Genomic DNA, 19,329 nt, shown 5'->3' on the forward strand with positions numbered 1-19,329 from the left:
AAAAGAGACAGAGCGAACTATTTTCCCGCGGAAGACAAAGAGGAAAAAGAGAGAAAGAGCGGGATTGAGAAAGAAGAAGACAAAGGGAGAAAGCGCTGCGAAGGCGCCGGCGCAGCGCGCAGACGCCCGGCGTCCCGACGTCGCTACCCCTCGAGCCGGCATCGAAAACCCCACCCTGTCGCCACCCCGGCGAGATCGCGGTACGAGGGGGCCAACCCCGCTTCCCTGTCGCGGCGACGTCCGCCCCTGGCCCTGGGTAGCCGTCCCAGGATCGTAATATTATGCCGACGGGGAGCAGCTTCCATCCCGCACGAGTCTACCGCGTCCTTCGAGCTTTCCTTCTCGCACTTCGGCGAGACGCTTTCGCGAGTTTTCGCGCACCGCGAGTTTCCGGCGCGCCAGTTTTCCACACGCAGGTTTTCGGCGCGCTCGTGGAGAAATGTCCCTCTCTCTCGTCAAATTTCTATTTCGCCGCGGAGACTTCTCACGTTCGCAACTCTCATGCTCCCGTAGAGTTTTGTTTCGATAGTTTTTTTTTTCCGAAAGTTTTTCTCGTGCTTGCGAATTTAGAAGAATCCCGTTCTTATCAATTTTTTGACGGTAATGTCGCTGTTGGCAAGAATCCGTTTAATCGTCGGAAAAGTGTGAGAGAAGTGCTCGAAACCAACCAAATAAAACAAATCCAAGGTGGTGATTAGTATTGTGACGTGCTAATGACTTGCATCTTGAGATCCGAAGAAAGGAAAGATCAATGTGAATCGAAGGGATCGAGAAGTCTAATGAGGATGCTGTGCCTTGAGAAAGGGATGAACTGGTGGGTGTAAAATATTAAATAATTAAAAAATTGAGTGGCACAGTTATCCGACGAATCATGCTAATGACGAATGAAACTTTGTTGTGTGTTATTCCTCGTGAAAAAAATCCAGAATTCGAAGATCAGGAATCTAGAAACCTAAAATATCGTAGTTCGAAATACCAAAACAATGACATACGTTCTTCGACTTGAGAATTTAGAAATCTAAAGTCACGACGTCTCATTGTCTAAAGCTCTTAGGTTCTAGGCCATCACTAGCTCACACGGTTCTATTGATCCAGAAATGTGAGATAAAAATAGGTAATCTGAAGATTTATGGTCTCAGTGATTTGATTTAAAAAATACAAAAATTCTAAAGTCGAAAGATTCTGTAAAGAAGATTTATAGACCCAGAACCGCATTAAAAAATTCTGTTTCGGAATATTTTCAAGAAACTAGCTAATGCATATAATTATAAAAGGGAAAATAATACAGAGCGCCAGAATAGAATTTGCATCGTTGTGCAACAGATTATATTCGATATGAATGTGCAACAGAAGTTGAATTCGGAAACTCTGCTAACCGCAATTGTGTGACTCAATCAGCAGCTGCCTCTAATTGTAAGAAAGGATTAACCAACAGTTTACTCTAGATGATCACTGTGGTCACTCTTTTGCTTAACCGCAATCGAAGCTTATCTCATTCAAGCTTTCATCAGCCGAAAATACTGCTTTGTTTTCATTATTTTTAGATTAAAACTCGGTTTAAATCAGTTTAATATATACATTCTACTTAGGTTTAATATTTTAGAAATGGATGTTTAAGTTTAATATTATTCAACATTAAAATCAGACCATAGAAGTTGAGAATCTAAACTAAAAGAATTTTATGCGGCAAATTAGTGTCAAACTGATCTGCTGATAAGTTTTAAATGATCAAACAGTTAGATGTATAAAAGAATTAAAGCTTCTCTAAAGAACAGTTTAACCGTGCGTTAAATTTCTTATTCGAAGTAATTCATACGCGAGCGATACTTTAGAACAGATACAATTTTGCGCTTCTCTCGTCGTGTAGATTCTATTATCGTCGAACCGATGTCACGTAGAGAAATTATCTTCTCCGTGCGGCTTTTCGCTTGTCCAGAGCATGATTGATGACCGCAACGACTGCCTGGTCGGTTCGAGGCTGCAACCGAGATCGTCGGAGCGCCGGTATATCCGGGGTTGGAGCCGCGCCGCGAGCGAACCGAACCCTGGAAAAGTTAGCAGGTCCAAGATGACCACGATTTAGATGAAAATAACCGAGCGGCAATAATTTTGGCCGCGGGTGCTTCGTCGCCGGCGAGCGGAGAGAAGCGAGGGACGGCCGACAGTAGGATTCGCCGTCGCGTTCCAGCTATTTAATCGATTGCAGGTGAGCAGAACATGAAAGATAAATTTAATAATCGTTAAAACTTCTCAATCCAAGTATTTTATTTTATCTGAAATGGAAGAATCAAAGGTTTTTTTTTATTTTGATAGGACATTGGCTGTTTGATAATAGATTTTAGAAACTACCAGTGTTAGAAGTATTAAATGTATGAACATGAATGTAATATGCTAACAAAAATAAAATTTGAGCAAATTACTGAGAAACTATACAATTATCAATATTTACAGATATAGTATTATTGCATTGAGTAATAATTTATTAATTGTTTTATTTTACTCGCCGATATGTTATGGTACATACAAATATATGCAATATATTACGTTATATTTTATGTATTTTAAATATTTCTAGAAGTTTATGGTTAACCTTTACTTAATAATGTGTAACAATTTATGTATTTAAATATTTAATAATTATTAAGGTAAATTTATTTTTGATACTTATATTATCTTCCAATATTTTAATGGATCAATTTGTGAGAATTTTGGACATTAAATAACGTCATAATTTTCACATTGCACGATTCTTCAGTCGCTGCAACCTGCAGCAGACATTCGGATACAAATACAGTTGCTGATGTATATGTATAACTGTATATATATGTCAATATGTGTATTTCTCGCTACGGAGATTCCGTTATCGAGGGATCAAGCGAATCGATTTTATGGAAATATGGCTCGCGATAATATCGAATCCGCGTGCTATTGCAGACATAATGCCACCGCAATGCAAATCCGCGGGGATGGTAAGCACTTCGCTTTTCACCTCAAACAATGCTGTTTTCAAGGATGAATTAATTAACATCGACGAGTCGTATCGTTGCGATCGACGTTGCGTTACGCGCGGGCAATGCTTGAGATGATGCTTCCGGTACTCGACGTTGAATAGAAATGACAAAATAATGTGTTACATGTGTATATGTTTGTCTGTTTCAATATAAATCCATTTCACCTAAATCTAAATCTGATCAATTTTTTTAAATCAACAATCTCTGAATAATTGACCCTAAAACTTAATTGTTACAAATGCTACTTGGAAGTGGAAAAATTATTTCTATTTGCGCGGAGATCTAACGAGCATCGTGACGATGCTTTTGCAAGCGAATCACCTCGCGTTCGCGTAAATCGTGATTTGAAGGCGAAAGTCGTTTGTTAACGGATTCATTACCGTCGATCACGAATTGTTTTCATTCATCGGTTTCTACTTTCGTCACCTGGGAAGCGTGTTCTGAATGAACTCACCTGCGCGTGGAACGACTTGTAAAGGTTCTGATCCTGAATTTTCGAGTCTTCACCTGGCGATGACAAGAGGAAGGACTTGAGGTTTTTTTTTCTACTTGCAATTATACAATGGGGTTTATTATAGGAGGGGGATTTTAAAGTGCTTGTATAACTGTAAACTTTTTTTTGTACATGATAAAATTAATCTGTAAGAAACATGAATATTACAACTTGGCTAGTAAAATTTAATATGTGTCAAGAGTAATCTTTACGAAAATGTTTTTCTAAGGGTTGGAAGAGATGGACTAAAAAGGGAAAAGAATTTATTTTAATTTTACATACATTTATTCTTGATTATCTCTCAACATATTTACCATCATTGCGTATACAAATCATGATGTGATTCTGAAATTCTACGTTTAGCAATTGATATGTTGAATCACATTAGCTATCCCAGTCTACAGATCATTTACAAAGAGAAGTTTTATTGAATAAACAATACAGGTGACGCGTGGCTTTGCGTGAGAGCGGTCGATTAGATTGTGAATGAAAGAGCATGAGAAATAATTCCTGTTTTAGGAACAGATTTAAATAATTTTAATATGTTTCCATAGAAAGAAATTCAAATAGGCTCAAATCTGATAAACATGGCTGGTGGTCAAGCGATCGGACTATCTCTTTTAACTCTTAGAAAAAGTTTTTCAGAAAGATTACTCCTTGAGGGGTAACGCCACTCTAGAGTAAAAAAAAAGCCAATTTTTGATAATTTTTTTCAGAAATACAATAATCATAAATAAAAATCGGTTTAATTCTATTTATTATCTATATATTAAAATATAAAAAAAATTTTTTTATTAATTATTTATTGCCAAAATGGCGGCGCCAGAGCCATTGCTCCAAAGTGCCTTTTTGCGGAAGGCATTCAACAGGCGGAATCAAAGCTCCTATAATTTTTGAGCTGGAACAAAAATTCAAAGATTTTTGAAAAATATATAAGATTTTCTATAGAAGTACCAAGGGGAATTGCGAAATATCATTTTTTGTAAAAATGGTGCATGTTGGAAAAAAATGCTTCATTTTTTGCTAAAAAATGTCGCACAAAATTGTTTATAAAAAAAGTTTTGTTCAACTTATCGCAAAATCCCTAGGTACTTCTAAAGATAATGTTATTGTAAAGTTTCACTCAAAATTTCAAGTCAATCGGATAAAAGGTGTTCGAGTTCTGATTCCGCCCGACTTTAAAAAAGCGATTTCGAGAAAAACGCGTTTAAAGTTTCAGACGCTCGAAGCGCGCTCCGAACGCGCCGGCAGACGGATTACAAAAAAGAGATAATAGAGATTTTTCCGAGCTTTGAAACCAAGTGTACCTTATTTCTAAGACCTTAAAGCATCGTTTAAGCAAAAAAAATCGATTTTTTGAAAATTCTAGAGTGGCTTTACCCCTTAATACACGAATAAACTTTATTTATCAAATTACAATTCTGATATTTTCTGCAATTTAATTTTGTCATTTATAGAATGGAGAAGTTGTGATATAGTTCAAAGTTGCACATGGATTTCTTAAGTTGAAGAGTCGACATGCAAAGGGCTGAAAGTGCCATATATACTACTCAATCCTGCGTCAAGGTCGACGACTGCAGTTTCGTCATCCATGAAATTACAATGTAATACAAAACGCGTATAGCTTCCGTCCTATTTTCACGCGAGTATCATTCGGAGAAACTCGAGATTTCATTTCCTGAAAATTTACTAAATACAATGATCGATCGCAACTTTCTTCGTACCCCTGCATGGAATCGCGCCTCGTCCAGATAACGTCTACGGCACCGTCATACATTACGAAGACTTGCGATAACCACTTTACAGAATGCAACGGCATGCGTCGTAGCGGCGCGCGTGAAGCGAGATGCTGAAGGAAGTCGGCTGCGGTAGCACCACACCCCCGCCGGGGGACGGAGGCGGCGGGGCGAACGGTCGGCAGATCGGTGCGAACGAGAGCAGCGGCGGCGGGGGCGGCGGGGGCGGTATCACCGAGGGTGTCCTGAGTTGCGGCGGCTGCGGAAGGGAGATCGCCGAGCGTTGGTACCTAAGGGCTGCCGATCGCGCATGGCACTGCGGCTGCCTGCGCTGCTGTCACTGCCGGGTCCCCCTGGCCGCCGAGCTCACCTGTTTCGCCAGAGACGGTAACATTTACTGCAAAGAGGATTACTACAGGTTAGTTGAAGCACGAATGATGTAAAAGAAAAATCGTTGTCTTTTAGAATAAGTGAAAATAGCAATCACGCAGTTTGAAGTTTATTTTCTAAATATATTTGCCGGAAAATTTTTTTATTGTCGGTTTCGCGGAAAGAAACGAATCTGACTTCACGTCAGGATGTTCCGCGACGAATTACTTGAATGACGCGTATGGAACTGATGCAGGATCCATTAATAGGTGCTCCCTTGTTTCGATATTTATTGGGATAGCGTTGAATTTACATACGAGAAGCGGTTCTCTTCTGCTCTCTTTTACTAAAACGCCTTCTTCCTTAGACCACACAAAATGTCCACTAATAGTCGTTTCCAAATACACAGTTCTAGTCGTTATTCAGGAATTGGACCTTGAATTCCACACTCGGCGCGGCGATATACTCGGCGATAAAGAATGCGGGTAGTCGTAAGAAGAACGAGAAAAAAGCCAATTTCAAAGAATTAAAGACATCCTGAAGACTATTGCTTATTAAGTTATTATTACATTCGAAAGATTTAGAAAAATCAAGTTCTAAAGATTTGACAAAAGTTTCAACATTTATAGCTTTGAAATCCCTGTGAGAAGCTGAAAGTTGGAACGCGAGTCGAGCGTAAGCAAGGAAATAAATATTGTTTATTTTGCGAAATAGCGCGCTTACGCGATGACGTCCGACATTTCAGGACGAGAGAGGGTGGAATGAAAGGCCGAGAGGCGAGTTCGTTAGAGCGAGCAGGGGAGGAATTCAACAGCCGTCCTCCATGCAATATGCAACAAGCCCTTTGTTTCCGTCTACGCGAATGCGAACGGTCTGCTTCGATCCTTTGCGAAATTCACCTCAAGCGGGAATTCGCAATACGTTCGCGAGAACGTTCAGGAATACAGAATTCACAGAACATATAATATATCGTTAGATTTCCAAGCGTACAGTTTTTTCCAATTTTTAAACAAAGTTAATATAAAATTAGGAATGCATGCAATAGATAAAAGATAAAATGCAAAAGACTTTGAGATTTTTAGTACTTCAGCCATCACATTGGCGTCAATCGAAAGAACGAACTAAATTATATAACATTGCAAATTTAATAATAAAAATGCACAGTTATAAAGTTCATAAAAAGCCATAAATCTAGGCACGTACGTGTCTTTTAGATATTTTGTGTAACAATATATTTAAGGAAAATCAAATATATTTCGGAGAGTTGCGATATCTTTCTTATGAGATGGTCTTCCGACGACTAGAGATATTAAAGAAATTCAGCGACATTTCCCGAATTTGACAATCTGTATACCGAAGGATAACTCTTTAACTGTTTTGATTGCAGATTATTCGCGGTGTCCCGGTGCTCCCGATGTCGCGCCGGCATTTCCGCCTCGGAGCTGGTGATGCGAGCGCGCGATTTGGTGTATCATGTGGCGTGTTTCACTTGCGCCTCGTGTGGCACCCCGCTGAACAAAGGCGATCATTTCGGCCAGCGTGACGGACTGGTGTATTGTAGGTGAGAAACAGGAGTGTCTGATCATTACTATCCTTCAAAGGCCGTCTCTCCTTGTTATCAACGAGTTCGATGACGAGGTTGACAGGAGCACGAGGCGCTTTGTCGCAACGAGTCATTCTTCCCCTTTTACCTCCCCTATCTCCGCGCTAATGACGGTTGTTGAGTGCTAATGATGGTCATTGGAACGAACGGGATTCGGGTCTCGGGTTCCGGGAAGACGATCGCGACGACAGATATACCGCGAGATGTGAGAATGAGAATTTACGAATGCCGAGAGACTTGTGAGAAAGGTTTCGTGATTTCCTCAAACGTTTACGAAATGAAATATTTTAAGATTGTGCGCACTGTATATAGAATTTTACGACGATCAAAAGATTCCCTGCAACACTCCAAAGACCGAGAGATTTCACCGCGACGGAATGAGGAAACCGGATGCCTCGAATTCGTACCACCCAACAACTCGCTACCGTTAACCGTCTTATCCCCTTGACTAACCATAATCTCGCCGCTCTCGCTAAATTCCGCCCTGCGTGGTATCCGGTGTATAAGTCGAACTCGTTCATCGAACTCGAACGCATAACGCGGAGGTCAGGTCGTCTATCGACTACTTGACAGAGAGGTTGACGACTGACGAGCACGTCGCTCCCAAGACCACACTACGAGTTGCTGTGCTGCGCCGGCGACTACGGGGGTGCCGCCGGCGGCATCGAGGACCTCGGCTCGCCGGGGGTGTCGCCGCTACCGGCTTACTACGAGCAGAGCGGGATTGCCGCAACCGGCGCGGTGCAGAAGGGCCGGCCGCGGAAGCGGAAGCTGTCGGAAGTCACCGGCTCCGAGCTTCCCGTCACGATGAGACTGGCCGCTGGAGCGCTCGGTGAGTCAAGCCAATGTATGTTCCGCAATCTTGTATGGATCATGATCTTCTTAATTTCGCTCCCTGTTCCTCCTCCTCTTTTCAAGAGTCACCTTTAGACTCTTCAGTTTGGCATTTGTTTTTTTTTTAACTTACTAGACTCTCTTTCTCTCTCTCTTCTCTCTTCATCCTTCTCCCATTCTCTCTTTCTCTTATATCTTCTCTTTATTCCACGCTACAGCAAACGAGTTAATCGGCGGAGTTGCATTATTTACCGAGCAACGGGTATAATGGGGCGTTCCTTCGTGCAAACATTTGCTCGGGCCTGCAAGAATCGCAGATGTTATTTCATTTCGCCCGCGCGATTATTCGGCTCGTTAACTGGAGCATTCGACATCGGAGAGCGGGATTCTTTGACGAAATCACGTGCGCCACGCAGATGTCTAATTGCTCGATGATTTAATATCCCCGATAACAAAGGGTTATCGTAATCTCGAAGCACACTCGTTTCATCCTTAATAACTTCATTTCTTGAAATAACAATTGGTAGTGTATAGTTACAGCGCGATGAAAATCGTCATCGTGCGAGAATGATCGTCGATGGTCCACAAATCCCGGTGGTAATACCATGAGTTTAGACACACGTAAATCGCGAAGTTAATTATCGCACTTATGTCGGCATTACGACCTCAATGAAACGCGGACGGGTGGCTCGCGGCACTTGGCGATCGAGAGAAATTAAAAAAATAGTGATTCTCCGCTCGACTCGTGTAATTTGCCGGCCGGCTCGCACTCGTATCGCGTTTCGATATGATTTCCGCCGGATTTTACGATCGTTTCGGCTTCGGGCGCAGGCCAAGATGGCGATCGACCGGTGATTCCCAGCCGCGCGTGATTCCCAGTTATTTTATAATCGACGAAGAGCGAGGATCACTCTCCCTGGACTACCGACCGGAATTTACGACCAACAGCCATAAAATCGTCCATGAAGTCCTGCGTGCGCGGCCACGGGTGGGAACGGCCGGCCTGGGAGAGAGAGACCATCTCGCGGTGTTTTATTGTCTTTATATATAATTGGGACAGTTTTTGCGAAAGGGACGCGCCGACGACGAACGGAGCGATTCCATGGCGAGACGCCGAGCGACCGACGGCGGATCACAGAGGCACTCTCGCGATAATAGTACAGAAGCAAGAAAACGATAATCCGGACTATTCCCGAGCCGCGAGACATGCCACATCTAATGCCTGACACCGGAGCAGTTGATATATTAGATTACGATAAACGGAAAATTAAAGTCATTAAAACTGTTCTAAAAAGTCAAGAATTTTAAGTTTCTTATTTTTCTGAAACTCTCATTTATATATGAGAAATTATAGTATACAAATCCTTAAGAAAAGTACATACTCTTTGTTGAATAATAAAAATCAAGAAATTATATTAAATGTTGAAGGATATACGATGTACTGCGATTATTAATTTCTGTCAAGACAATTTATAGCGAAAATTTTGGCACAATCCTTTCAGCAAGAACATATGTTAGTATATCTTGGAATTAAGAAGATATTGTCCTTTCTTGCGAGGGAAGGATCACATGCGAGCCCTGGGAAGTTTCTCTCTCCCGAGCGGCTCGACGGCGGGAGGGTGGGTGGGGCAGATTTGGCGGTTTAAGAATGAGATTACAATTTGTCAGGGCGAGTTAGAAGCCAAAATCGCCGTGGACTGAGAATCGACGACGATACGAGAGAGGGATTCCGATGCCGGCGGCGCGGCAAGAAACTCGCGCAGGCGGCATTATAGCGCACCGGCCGGCCATTCTGCTGGCAGCGGCCACGCATTGGCCGCAGCAGCATTCTTTTCCGGGCAGATCGGCCAATCGATGCATCTCCCGGTGCCGATATCTATCTGTCATTGTCCACCGATGCCCGGAGCCGTTCCTCTTCCTACAGAGACAGAGAGGCCCCGCCGGAGTCGAGAGGCGCGCTGGGAAAATTCTAATTTCGATTCGATTCGCGTATAAAATCACGCGCTAGAACTGGAGGTCTCTTTTCTCCCTTTTTCTTCTTGTTTGATTGCTCTTTTTTTTTAAATGCAAAATGAAATACATAGATTTTCGTTGGGATGGTAAAACGTTTCATGGTATTTTTTTTCTTGGCGGATAGACTCGCGAGAAACGAGAATCGAATTGAAAGTAGGACTTTCCGGGATCAGGAAGAGGCTTGCGACATTTTTCGGACGAAAATTTCCCTCTTTAACTATGGAGGAAGAGTCTTAATTGATCAATTAGCTGTCATACCATTCCGTATGAATTTAACTGAATTATGATGGACGAAAATAAAAAAGCGCGGAAAGGGAGAAAGAGAGTCGGCGGAAAGACGAGGAGCGTGGCTGCGGTTGTGTGTGCAGTTGCAGTTGTTGCGCGCCGGCGGAGCGAAGGAACGCATCCAATAAATAAGACGACGAGGGTAACCATTGAATTCAATCGGGAGAAGAACGGGTTCCAGTCGACGAAGCGGCCACGCGAGGGGCGAGGGGGTGAGAAGGGATCCCAGAAGTAAATCCCCGAGCACGTATGCGCCATTACTGTTTATTGTTCCGAACTTCCATTCCCAACGGACGACGATCTGCTGGTTTGCCAACGAGAGAGGAAGAGAAAGAGCGAGAGAGAGAGAGAAATGGAGAGAGAAGAGAGGAAAAGGAGAAAAACTGTTTTCGCGAATGGTTCCACGGCACCTTCGGAATTCGTTTTCTTGATCGAGGTGAACGACACGAATTTCGTCTTTTTTTTCTTGAAGACGATCAGAAAGCACAGTTATGTTCGCAAGATCGGAAAGGACAGCAAGGGTCGACGAAAAGGGGTCGACTCCTCTCGCGCGGACTTCACGGAGCTAAAATTCTTCTAACAATTAATAAGCGTGAATTAAATAAGACCGCGGAAGTATGGAGAAATATATATTAAGTCGTCGCAGAAGTTACTTCGATTTTTATATATTCTTTTGGACTAGAAGAGGGTGTCTAACGTGGCGATCGTAGTAATATTGATATTTCGCGATTTTTGCAGCATCCGATGTCTCCGAGTTTTAAAAATTTCACATTTTTTAATTCTTTTTTTTCTGATTCTGGAGCTTGCGATTCCTGAAAATACACGAATAAAAAAGGGATTTGATAAATAAATTTAAAATACGATGCGATCCAACGTTGCTCGCACGCGACATCGATGGTTGAACGCGAAATTGAAAAAGAAAAAAGAAACTTTCTAGCGGAAATGTGTTGCAAGTCGCCGTTGCAGAACTGCTGCACCCCACGGAGCTGTCCTCGTCGATGGAGTCGCTGGCCGCGTACGACGCGTCCGTGGGCTCCCCGGGACCGGTGCACCAGAACCAGCGGACGAAGCGTATGCGCACCAGTTTCAAGCACCATCAGTTGCGAACCATGAAGAATTACTTCGCGATAAATCAGAATCCGGACGCCAAGGATCTCAAGCAACTCGCGCAGAAGACCGGTCTATCGAAAAGGGTGCTGCAGGTACGGAGTCTTCCGTTTACATGAATGTTTATAAGAAGTTAACTGATCGTTGCTAACGATTACTTCTTTCCTAACGATTTTCCTTTGACAAAGTATATATACGCAAGAGTATAATATATAAGTAAAATTAACGACGTCAACTCTTCACATTGTTTCACTCTTTCTACTTCTAATTCTTGAATAGAACAAGTAGTCACACTTCAATTGTGATCGATGTTGAAGAATCAGTTGCGTTTTTAAATTCTTCAGTTGAAATTATGTGATATCTTGATCTTGCCTCTGTTCAGGTGTGGTTCCAAAACGCGCGCGCGAAATGGCGACGGAACCTGATGCGGCAGGACGGTAGCAACGCCGGTAGCAACATCGGCTGTTCCGGCACGGCAGTGTCCTCCAGCACCGGCAATTCTCCAAATGTCGGGCCGGCCGCCATGCTCAGCGACAGCAACAGCATGCCCTCGACCTCGATGGAGGAGTTACACGCCCTTCATCAGCTGCACTCAGGCGTTTCCTCTCAGGTCTCCTTTTCCGACATCTACTGACGACGGCTTGAAATGGAAGAGGACGCATACAGTAGCCTCTCCAGCCATCTTGGATGAGGGATTATCGCACTTCCTCGTGAGCCGACGAGGAACTCGGCAAGTCGATGACACGGTGGTCTTAGCAAGAAATCTCTCTGATGAACATTGACGTCGCTGACGTATCGTGGCAGTGGTCATTTAAGCCTGGTCTTACTTTCAAAAGTCTAGAGTGTGATCCTTGCTAGTCTTGAGAACAATTACTTAAATTTCGCGGAAGTCGAAATGCGGTTTAATCTCGTGCGGGAAATAAACTTTGACCGCGAGATCGGTCAAGATTAAATACCTGGCCTTCCACCAAGAATTGGACGAAACCGTATTGACGAAGGAAGTGACTCGTCCGCGGAGGACTTTCCCGAAGGCAGCCTAGTCAGATAGAATCTAGCGGGTAATTTCAAGGACGATTATGGTTAAATAATCAGTGATAATAATCATAGTTCCATGCACATCCGAATTACCAATGATTACTAGACGAGAATAGTAATAATGTAATCTAGGTACGTATGCAAAGAGGGTGTTTCATTAGCGATTGTATCGATAATTAACGACGAAATTTCGGGCACTGTTCGACATATGGGGTGTTCCAGAAAGATGTATACCAGATACGTGGCAGACATATCTAAAGAAATTTAGAAGAAAATTTTCTTAATAAACTTTTAATGCGATTGAATGTTTAATTTTGATGTTCTATTTATAAGATATTAGATATTATTAGATATATCGCGCACGATTGATACTTGAGGTATAAAGTAATTAAAAATTTAGAATTTTCGAAAATCTTTTTACATCTTCGATGTAACATTTAGCGAGCATTCTTAAGAATTTGAAACTTTAGACGTGGGGTGAAAATATATTTTTAGACATCCAAGTAGTTGCCAGACGATATTTGAGTATTTCTAACGATTTGTCGGTGTTTTTAATGAGATCTGAAAATCTTCGTAAGTTTCAAGAAAATCGCACAAAGAATTTTTTGAACATTGTTCAAATTGTATGTTTTATAAAATATATCAAGGCTTTCTCTCTAGTTAAAATGTTGTAAATTGTAAAATGTTGTAAGTGTTGTATGTATGCAACTGTTTAGAACACCCTATACGATGTCGCAAGGGCCGCTAAATTAAATGAAGACTCGCCCATGCGGACGGACACGTACATTACATGTGCAATCACGTAGGGAAATTATTTAATTTGTCCTCATTGATTTTATACGAGACTTCGCGCGCGACTAACTTTTATCGACTTCGCGCTATTACTAATTGGCCAAAGTGTTAATCAGTTGAATACTGATTAATTGAACTTATAATCAGGCGGTGATGATTGGCAACATGTTAAATGTAGTTTTATAATTTCATCATTGCTAAAAGGCAAAAATTGCAAAATAAAATTGAATCTAATAAATAAAATTATGCAAAGCTCGATAAAATTGTAGGCGAGTGTCTATGAATTTTATATTAGCGGCGTAAACGTACGAAAGTTTTTCTTAAAAAAAAAAAGGAAAAACGGCGTTCCTCTGCTCGTGCCAAAAAACTTAAATTAGCTAAGAAAGAAAAATTTTTTAACGAGCTGCTGGAATTCAAAGGGCATAATATATTTTTGCAATCCGCGGTGCCGAATTACCGCATGCCATTCGGAGGACGAGATATTTCGCCTTGATCAAGCCTTTCACATTATGCGTTCTTGCATTCACGTTTCCCCTCCAAATCGTCATCTTTGAATTCGAGCAGTACGAAGGCACACACATACGCACGTGTTTTGACGCAAGTTTGACGCAATCCCGCGCACGTGGTTGCGTAATGAAGATTAGATTGTTACGAGTTCGTGAAATTTTAATTACGTTGAATCTCTCGGGCGTATACATAGTGCGTCATAGGAACTTGATTTAATATTTTTTCTGATATTCAAATATGTGAAATTTGAAATATTGGAGAATTATTCAAGTTAAACATTGATGCCATTGATTAATCATTTTGTTTCTTCCGGTCTTTCTTTCAATCGTCGATAACGTCTTTATTTTCTGTTTATATTTTTAACATTTAATTCAAAACTATACTTGAGGGACAAGGTAACAACAAGGTTTTGCGAAAACTTGGGAGTATGTTGTTGAGAGCATCAGAGTGGCAATTTAATTATATATGACTGATATCTAAACATTAATTTAATAAACTTATTCATAACGTCTACATAACTTTGCAAAAATTAATAACATTTTAGAAGAAAATGCATTACATCGTATCGTTTTCCATGCATTTGTACACTGCTACATTTATATCCTTTATTTCACCTTTATTTCACGTTTAAAATAAAGTGAGTCCAAATACTTTACGGGCATCTCTTACGACGTCTCTTGTCATGTAATGCTCGGCAGGGAAAATCGATAGGTCGCACGTTAGATAATGTGTAGCATAGCGATCATTAAGCGTACATGTTAAAGAGCGAAGCAATTATTTCCAACTCTGTAGACAAATTAATGTGCTACGTTCGAGTGCAACTATTATCGCATAATAAATAGTTACATACGTCTCGACTCAGACGCAACTTGCTCCCTTCTCTAATTTGCTGTACCTTCTCTGTCCCCGAAGTATAGACCAAGAAGAAAGGTAAGTTTGTGTTCTAATTAGTACGAAATATAACACGAGACATGTACGCCTCTCCAATAAATCTCCATGGTTATTTGAGTATTTTGCGAATTAGCTTTGCATATTTTATTACAATATACCCAAATTTTCAACTTGATAGTCAAAGTCCATGTAAAACAATTCGAGATTTTTTATTTTTATCATTTGCATTTATATATTTAAATTGATAAAAAATTTGCAAGCATCTACAAGAATGCATAGCTTTTTAATAAATTTTGTCAAGAACTAACAAAATAATGATTTTAATCATTTTAAATTGAATATTGAAAGTTAAAGTTTTTCTACAAATTGTCTGGAAGAAGAAAGAAAGATTGAAGATATTGGGAGAATGTCATAAAGATTTAAATACTTCAAAGTTAGATCTCGAAAAATTTCTTACGTTTGCATTTGCATTTTTAATAGGTATTTATAATCCAATTTTTTATAAATATTGAAAAATTTAAGATTCTATAAATCACAAACCTCAGCAACTGCGAATCGAATTTAGCTTTCGGTACGTAAGCGTATATGGTATAGGTGTCGAATATTTGCGAGATTTCAAGGAGCCTCGCAGAAAATCGATGACTCCGAAGTTACAGACACTTCCAAGTTTGAAGCTGAGAAGATTCAACCTGATGCTTCACCGACGACATGTTTCACCATCCATCATATACCCCTATCCCAAGCACACCATTAAACCTTCTCGCCACACGCGAGCACACCGTTTGCCGGTCTCTCGCGAGGCGCAAGTGCAAGTTGTAATTAGCATCAAATTAGGTATTTAAGGATTTCACGTTCGGGTCAGAAGCGGATAAGCCGAAAGGAAGATACGACGACGACGACAAGGAAGAAGAAGAAGAAGAAGAAGACGACGACGACGAAGGAGAAGAAGTAGAAGAGAAAGAAGAAGTAGAAGAACAGGAAGAGGGGTGCTGGGGGGACGAGGGTTCTACTTAGGGGTTATACCAACATAGCGAGCCCTCGTGTAAATTGTAGGCCTCTTGAGTCGTATAAGTGCACCGCATGCCGTATATATTTTGTCGGCGCTCATATAAGTTAATTTTCAATCTATATGCGGGTTCTCTCGGATGGCGCGCGGCGACTCATCAACGAAATGAAGAAATTGAGACTCTCGTTAATATTTAATGAGCAGAGGCGCGCGCGAGCGCGAGCGCGAGCGAACGCGGATACAATGGCTGTCGGTCCCCGAGGCCCGACGTCGGCGGACCTCGAAATATCACCTCTCCGAGAGTCGCGTCGCGCATTTACATGCGCACGGCTCTCGGCGGACTCTCGAGCGAATAAGAAGTTTCGGTCGTATCCGTGTGTTCCCGCTGTATTTTCTCCGGCAAGGGAGACCTTCTTACGGTGCCGCAACACGGCAGGTGCGCGCGGAGGTATCGCGCTTCTCCTTTTTCGACGGGCGATCGTGAAATATAAGCGATTGGAGCGTTCTGCCGATTCTCCCCTCGGAGCCCATCTCGGCTTTGTTCGAAACGAATATCTCGTTGCCTCTCGTTGACGGCAGAAATATTTGTACGCTCTATATCGCGGGATGCGTGGTTGCTTTTTATTTTAACGACGCATTCAACGTGCCTGCTTAAGGCTGGGCGAGGCGTATGCCTCGAATGAGGCTCGCATTAACGTAAATTACGAAGAGAAGCTATTTAACATTCGTTTGGGAAGATACTGAAAGAAGTAATTATCAAAAATACGATTGACGTCCTGTAATATCTAAAATTCAGCGTAACAAATATCAAAATATATGCATATCTCTAAAAGATTCGTCGTTAATCGATTATTTACAAGCGTTTATATAAGTTGTCAGCGTCATTTGAAGATTGCCCGACCTTTGGCGTTTCCATGCAGATAGCGGCGTGACGGTTGGGAGTAACAGGTTGTCACAGAGCTCGCAATCACTTGCACGCCGTCGAGAGTCAGACAAACGGAGAAAGAACGACCACCTTCCATGACCGATCGAATTTTACGTTAATTAGCCAAGCGTCGTTAAGTCACACGCGAGGCCGTCCGAGTGTCACGAGTAAGGGCCCTTTGTAACGAGAAACACGTTCAAGCGGATTGGTATTTCCGTAAAGAAACGGTCCTAATAGAATTAAACGTATTCTAAAAAAAAACGCTTGCAAGAAAATGTTGGCGTCTTCAAAAGAATTTTCTGTAAGTAGACTCGAATATATCGAATAAAATATTAAAGTTCTCAAAATAAGAGTTAAAACTATATAATACGAAATGTTAGAATCCCGAGCGTCTTTAAAATCATCGTTATGGACCGTCGGATTCTTGTTCGATAATCGACGAAATCCGGTCAAATCTAATGTCCAAAATTACCCGCCGATTCTCGGCAAATTAGTCGCACGAGCCGCTCCAATTTTCTAAGACTCGGAAACTAGTGTTAAATTTCGAAAATCGCCAAACCGACAAAAACGATCTCGCACCCGAGGGAGCCGGGCCGTGTTACCGCGCGCCACCCCGCCGATAAAAAACGCGTCTCGAGGACGAAGGGACAATAGGGAGAAACTATGGCGGTTATACCGACGTCAGGAGGTATCCCGGAGTCTCCTCAAAAAGTGGACCAATTTTCGGTAATTTGTACGCGATGGCTCATTGGATGTGCACGCAGGAGAAGAGAGCTGGTCAGAGGAAAGGCATCCCTCCGCAGTCGTTCTGAACCCTTCCTCTCGTCGAGACGAGATCGCCGGGCGAGGACGTGTGGCAGCTCGGAGGGAGCGCAAAGAGAAAGAAGAATTAAAGACGGGGAGAGAACGCATGCAGGGGAGGCTCGCGGGAGTCTATTTTTGAGGGAAAAGGAAGGCTCCGAGAGAACGAGTCCGGTCGATAGTCTTTTGTTCTGTCAAACGTCAGACGCGCTTGCTCCATGAGGCCGTGAGGGAGCCTTGAGGAGAGAGGAAAACGAGGGAGAAGAAGAGAGAGAGGAAGGACGAAGGAGCGAGAGAGAAAGGGTATGAGAGACGGGACAACGAGGAACGAGACTAGAGGAGTTTTTATCGCGGCGGTTGTGAAAGCGGTAAGACCAGCGAGCATTCATCGTCGGTTCGATACATACAGGGTGTTTGGTAATTGATGGTACAAGCGGGAAGAATCGCGATCGTTCGGTGGGGGAGAAACGGGATGGATTCGGACATGTTTTTGCACGCAAATTCCGTTTTCAGGTCGCGAGCTCGAAAAATTTAAAGCTCCAAATCTCGGGCCGCTGAAGCATCAAGGATCTCGCGGTCGCGAACGGTTATGAACGCTAAAAGAAGGAAGTCTATCGAGAAGCGCGTGTTAATTACGTATCACTGCACGTGCAAATATATATAACGTGTATGTGTATCTTTTGATTCCCTGGGCAAAAAGGATAACCGGTCAGCTGCTACTCAGCGCCATTGCTTCCGCTGATATCATTGGGACGTATTTCTTCATCTTCATTTCTCCTCTTTTCCCTCTCTCTCTCTCTCTCTCTCTATTTTCCTCTTCGACTATTTTGTAGATCGTTCCTCCTTTTCTTACACGACGAGCACGGTCGTCGTGATGCGGCCGCTACCTCTGCGAATTCGATTGCTCGATGGAGGCTGCTGGACGCGGCAGATGGCCGCCGAGAGGGTGACAGAGGCACGCGTTACCAATGTATGTCGGTACGCAAGAAAATGCAGCGCGCGGAAACTTCTTGTTTCGGTGCGGCTGGACCCTCCAGCGCATCTCCCTCGGTGCACGGAACGACGAGGCGGTGCAACGCGCGCTCGTCGTACCTTTTGCTCATAAAGTCGGGAAAAAGCCGGGCGCGTTGACCCGGCCCGATCGCCGTTACATTCGGCCCTTTTTGCTCATTCAGGATGATCAGCGCGAGGCAAAATCCGCTCCGTTTCGTTCGGTAAAGCCCGGTCGCGACGATCCGAAAACCGATCCACCCAAATTTGTCGCACAACTGACATCCCGCACACACAGATCGACGGTCTCGAGAAATATCGAGGATAAATACCGCGCGTGTTTACAGTTGCAAGACTGCACATTTCTGAAGCGTCAGGTTTCAAAAACGATGTAACTGAAAGGTATCGCGAATATTTCTCGATCAAACGTTTCACGGCGCGACAGAACCTTTGACGATCAACGGCGGAATAATAGGGTCTAATGTAGAATATATATAACGGCAGACGTAATAGTTCGATAATAATTATTATCATGCATGTATATATTGCAGGGGAGGGAGCAGGTTTAATGGATATCTGCAACGAGAGAGAATATTTTATACACGTGTAATATACGCCCGTCGAAATGGTCGTTATGAATATGCATGACATTTTATGTTCGCGTAATTCGCGGCCTCCGGAATACACTTAATGGGCGCTCATGAAGAATCTATCCCGACAGGATACCCCTTCGAAAGGATGGGCGACAGCATCCCATTTTGTTTCTTTGCTCTTCTAAAAAAAGACTCTTTCTTTTCTCTCTATACCTTGTATATATTATTCCAGGATACAAATTATCATTTATAAGTATCTGTAATTCGAATCACTATTTTATTGGGATGATTAATTAAAATTGTGATCCATATTTAAATATCAATATCAAAGATGAGTC

At 42.4% G+C, this 19,329-nt stretch overlaps 1 protein-coding gene across 1 annotated transcript; it reads left to right on the plus strand.

The window, feature by feature from the left end:
* The first annotated feature begins 294 nt into the window (after positions 1-294).
* LOC112454120 (LIM/homeobox protein Lhx9-like) lies at positions 295-14,648 on the plus strand. The gene is made up of 7 exons (XM_025015344.1): positions 295-814; positions 1,937-2,206; positions 5,311-5,658; positions 6,997-7,170; positions 7,821-8,044; positions 11,311-11,546; positions 11,834-14,648. Exons 3-7 carry the CDS (start codon positions 5,351-5,353, stop codon positions 12,083-12,085), a joined length of 1,194 nt encoding a protein of 397 aa, XP_024871112.1. The 5' UTR covers positions 295-814; positions 1,937-2,206; positions 5,311-5,350; the 3' UTR covers positions 12,086-14,648.
* The last annotated feature ends 4,681 nt before the right edge of the window (positions 14,649-19,329 follow it).

This window comes from Temnothorax curvispinosus, unplaced genomic scaffold (assembly GCF_003070985.1).
Source record: "Temnothorax curvispinosus isolate PA1 unplaced genomic scaffold, ASM307098v1 QBEX01004791.1, whole genome shotgun sequence".
Lineage (NCBI taxonomy): Eukaryota > Metazoa > Arthropoda > Insecta > Hymenoptera > Formicidae > Temnothorax > Temnothorax curvispinosus.